The 4,525-nt window shown below is 38.6% G+C and overlaps 1 protein-coding gene across 1 annotated transcript; it reads right to left on the minus strand.

Annotated features, from left to right (window-relative positions):
* Positions 1-243: 243 nt before the first annotated feature.
* Positions 244-1,997, minus strand: LOC110933613. The gene is made up of 2 exons (XM_022176827.1): positions 875-1,997; positions 244-764 (listed from the first exon to the last, which is right to left on the minus strand). Exons 1-2 carry the CDS (start codon positions 1,995-1,997, stop codon positions 244-246), a joined length of 1,644 nt encoding a protein of 547 aa, XP_022032519.1.
* Between the last annotated feature and the right edge of the window lie 2,528 nt (positions 1,998-4,525).

A 4,525-nucleotide genomic window follows, 5' to 3' on the forward strand; every position in this document is an offset into this window, starting at 1 on the left:
TCCTCCTTGACCTTCAACTGGTGATAAGCCGACCGAAGGTCAATCTTTGAGAACCAACTCGCGCCTTGTAACTGGTCAAATAAGTCATCAATTCTTGGAAGCGGGTATCGATTTTTCACTGTGAGTTTATTTAACTCCCGGTAATCGATACACATGTATGCTCCCATCCTTCTTTTTCACGAATATCACCAGTGCACCCCACGGAGACACACTCGGTCTAATAAACCCCTTGTCGAGCAGGTCTTAAATCTGAGACATTAATTCTTGTAACTCTGATGGCGCGAGCCTATACGGTGCTTTGGCTACGGGTTTCGCACCCGGAATTAGTTCAATTCCAAATTCTACCTCCTGTTTGGGTGGTACCCCCGGTAAATCTTCCGGAAACACATCTACATACTCACGTACTACCGGTACGTCTTCAATCTTCGGCAATCCCTCCTCGGGTTCATTTGCATAAATCATGAACGCTCTACATCCGTGCCTCATAAGTTTGTGAGCCTTTAGCATTGAGCACATAACGGGATTACCCCCTTTCTCGCCATAAAGGGTAACGTGTTTTCCACTTGGAGATGTCAGTTTTATCTCCTTGCGGAAACACACCACCTTCGCGTGATATCGGGATAACCAATCCATCCCGACCACTATTTGGTCTCCCATTGACATCAGGATCAAGTCTATTGAGTATTCTTCACCATCGATACTCATCTTACAATCTCGACATACGTCACACACAATAAAACTTTTATTGTCACCTATTTCTACTTCTAATGGCATAGGTAATTTTGTCAGTACAAATGAAGGATGTCGAATAAATCCATGTGACCACCCGTATCAAATAACACATGTGCGGGAATTGAATTTATAGCAAATATACCTGAAACCACATCAGGTTCCTTCTTTGCCTCGACCGCGGTTAACTGAAAGGATCTGGGTTTTGCTTTCAGAGTTTCTGCTTGCGAATCCTTGCCATCCTTCTTCCCGACCAACTCTGGGCATTCTGATTTCTTATGACCCGGCTGATAGCATTTATAACAAACTGACACTTTCCCCGGGGATAATGCAGCCGTGTGCCCTGTCTTCCCACATATAGGACATGGCTTATCTTTAAATCGACACTCGCCCTTGTGCCCTTTCCCGCAAACCTTACAACTCGGCGAACCACTTTTCCCTTCATGTTTCTTTGATGACTCCGTGGTTCGTGCTTTCTTTGCAGGGCTTGGATTAACAGACTGTGCCCTTCTTTCACCTCTCCCGATTTGCTTTTTCAGTTTAATTTCTCTTTCCCAGGCCGTGTTTATGATCTCGGTAAGAGTTTCATATTTCGAGGGAGTCATGAACTCCCGGTACTCTGTACTTAGAATATTATAATAATAATATACTTTCTGTTCTTCGGACATTACAAACTCGTCACAGAATCTCAGTTTATCAAGAAAGATCCCCGTGATTTTATCGATAGATTCATCTTTTTCCCTTAGTTGAATAAATTCCTCCTTGATTCGGTTAATAACTGCCTTGGGGCTGTGGTGTTTAAGGAATGGCACCTTAAACTCATCCCACGTCATCGCTCTTGCCGCTTCGCTTCCAATTTCCTTTTTCTTGTTATCCCACCAATCCTTTGCTTGACCTCTCAGCTGACCCGTACCGTAAGCTATGAAGTCGTTTGCGTCGCAGTGGGTTCTCTCAAACACCCCTTCAATATCACGCAGCCATCGTTGGCATATTATTGGATCCACCTCTCCGTTATAAAATGGCGGTTTACATGCCATGAATTCCTTGTATGAGCAGCCCTTGCGCTCTCCCAATTTTTCCTTTGTTGTGTTGGTACTATCCTCCAACTTCTTAATTCTTTCTTCGACTAACGAAAGTACCGTGTTTTGAATCTTATCTATGAAACCGGATAGGCTATTTTCAATTGTCTTTCCTACTTCCTCGGCAATTACTTCTTTCATTTGCTCGGTGACTATCAGCACTGCATCATCATTACCTTTTTCCGTCATCTTTGAAACTGAAATGTTTACACCAATCATTAAACATTTCATCTATAACATATACTTTATTTGCTCCGGTTTAGCCAAGTTCACGACTTGCTTTAACCGTTCTCGTTTAGTGCACTTTCCGGGTTTGAGTGTGTTAACACGCTCTTCCCGTGCACGTCACTTCATGTTTTTCTTTTACATTAATAAACCTACTAAAATGATTAACTCTTACTAGATGTTGATAAAGCTTGAATCAAACACATTTTGTTAACAACCTTGAGCTCTGATTACCAACTTGTAACACTCGTCTTATTATTCCATTGTTTAATCATAAAATACGGACTTTTTAAAAACGAAATATATAATTAACAAAAACTTAGTTAATAAACTAAGATGTACTTCATTATAGTGTTTAAACATAGTCAACTAACTAGATTAAAATATTCAACATTCAGTAGTGTTTACAAAACAACATGGTTTAAACTAGATTAGATTAGCGCGGAAGCATTCAAAAATTGTGTTCGGTTCTTGATTCCCTTGCTTAATCGACATCCACAACAAAACGAGCATCACCTATGGTCAAAACCATATCAATTGTTAGTTTTGACATCTTAATATCAAGTAAATACAAGTTCTATTGCTTAAACAATGAAAAACAAACAAAATTCTGCAATTGGGGTCTGTCGCGCCCTGCGACAGTACAGGGCCAAGCTTTCGCGGCCCGCGACGACTGTCGCGTGACGCGACAGTGATTGTAGTTTGGCGTCGTGTAGCGCGACGGCTTCATTTCGGAAGAAGGGTTGTTGTTTGGTGCTGTATGTTTGCCCAGCAACTTTATTTCCCTTGTCAAACTTTAAACTATCATAACTTTCGATTCACATGTCCGTTTTAGCCGATTCTTTTTCCTATATGTCCATATTAAAATTACGGATCTAATTATATAAATTTCACTTAACGAAACCCGAATTGTGAATAAATAGCCCACACAATCCGTGTTTTGATTGTTCGACCCATTAACTATGTGTGCAACTGTTTGCCTATCTATTCTTTTGGCATTCTAATCTCATTTACCCATTTCTCGGGCTTGTAATTCATAGCGTATCCGTACCATAACATGGCTTTACGCTCATATATGTATTTCATGCTTGATTGTTATAAACTCAAGCATTGCCACTTTATACAATTATGGCAACTAGTTTCTATCATTCGACCCGATAACATGGATTCATAAACTTAACTTAGTATAACCATTCTTTACTAAATTGCAATCTAGCACTAATGCATTATGAGGCTTTCAAGTCTCTATGCGCAAGATCGACATAAAAACATAGTTTTGACCCGTTTGGTTGACGAGTGAAAATCCTCACTTTAATGTCAAGCCAAACCATTCCTAACCAATATTTTGACCCGTTTGAGTGTCGAGTGGACTTTGCCACTTCAATGACACATCAAACACATATACTACATTATGACAATGTTCAGAAGCTAAAACCAAACATTTTTACGTAATTAGAGCACACCCTTCAATCGCGCGTCACCACCGGCTTGTCCACATGACGCTCCGGTTTCCTTTCCTATAGAGTTTAACCACAACCCGTTTAGAACTCTTTTGCTTAGCATATAACGCATAGTTCGCCATAACTCTACAAACATGCGTTTTAGCTAAAATTTCCAGTTTTAAGTCTCCTTTTAGGCATTTTCACAAACACCTTAAGGGCATAATTTCTCATAATCTATTATCAAGTTCATAACTTTTTATATAGCCAAGATTAACATCAATTAGGCAATTTACACAAATTTTAACATCAACATTTCAGAAATTACTTCATAAAACTCGGGTTACACAAGAACAAGTATCATAATCCTAGTGTTTATCATGTTTCTACAAAACCCATTAATCACCCACAATGGTGATTATGAATCTCACAATTATTAAGCAAAATTTTAACAAGAAATCGACTAGGGTTTATCCCTAGACATCATATCACTCCAATTTCATCCGTACAACACTCATGCAACATCAAATTCTAATTTTCCCATGTTCATCCAAAAATTTAAAAGGAAATTTTCTACAAAATTTACATACCTTATGATCCTTTCACTGAGGTGATCTCTAATTTATGTTCGGATTTTGATTTGGGACTGAATTTGGTCTTCAATTTGATCAAATAACATGAACTAGGGTTTTGGAAAAGCTTTGGTCGCCCCCCTCTGTGTTTGATCGATCCAGCACACAAACAAATGTGTGTTTTATGTTTAATAAAATGTTTTTATTATAATTAGTTTCAATTTAAGCACCTTTGGTCTCTCTAATTTCCTTTAGTTCATATTTGAGTGTTTTAACCCACTTATGAGTTACTACAAGACTTGTAATTAACTGGGTTATTTAGTCCTAGTTAGTTTGTTCTCGTTTATTTAATACTTTACAATTCTAATATAAAGTTTTATATTTTCGGGGTGTTACAGTTTGCTAGACTCCTATTGAGCATATCTTCGGGTGTTACAGTTTTATATTTAGTGGTATTGGTGTTTATCAGTTTGGCAGTGGA

This window comes from Helianthus annuus, chromosome 4 (genome assembly GCF_002127325.2).
Source record: "Helianthus annuus cultivar XRQ/B chromosome 4, HanXRQr2.0-SUNRISE, whole genome shotgun sequence".
NCBI lineage: Eukaryota > Viridiplantae > Streptophyta > Magnoliopsida > Asterales > Asteraceae > Helianthus > Helianthus annuus.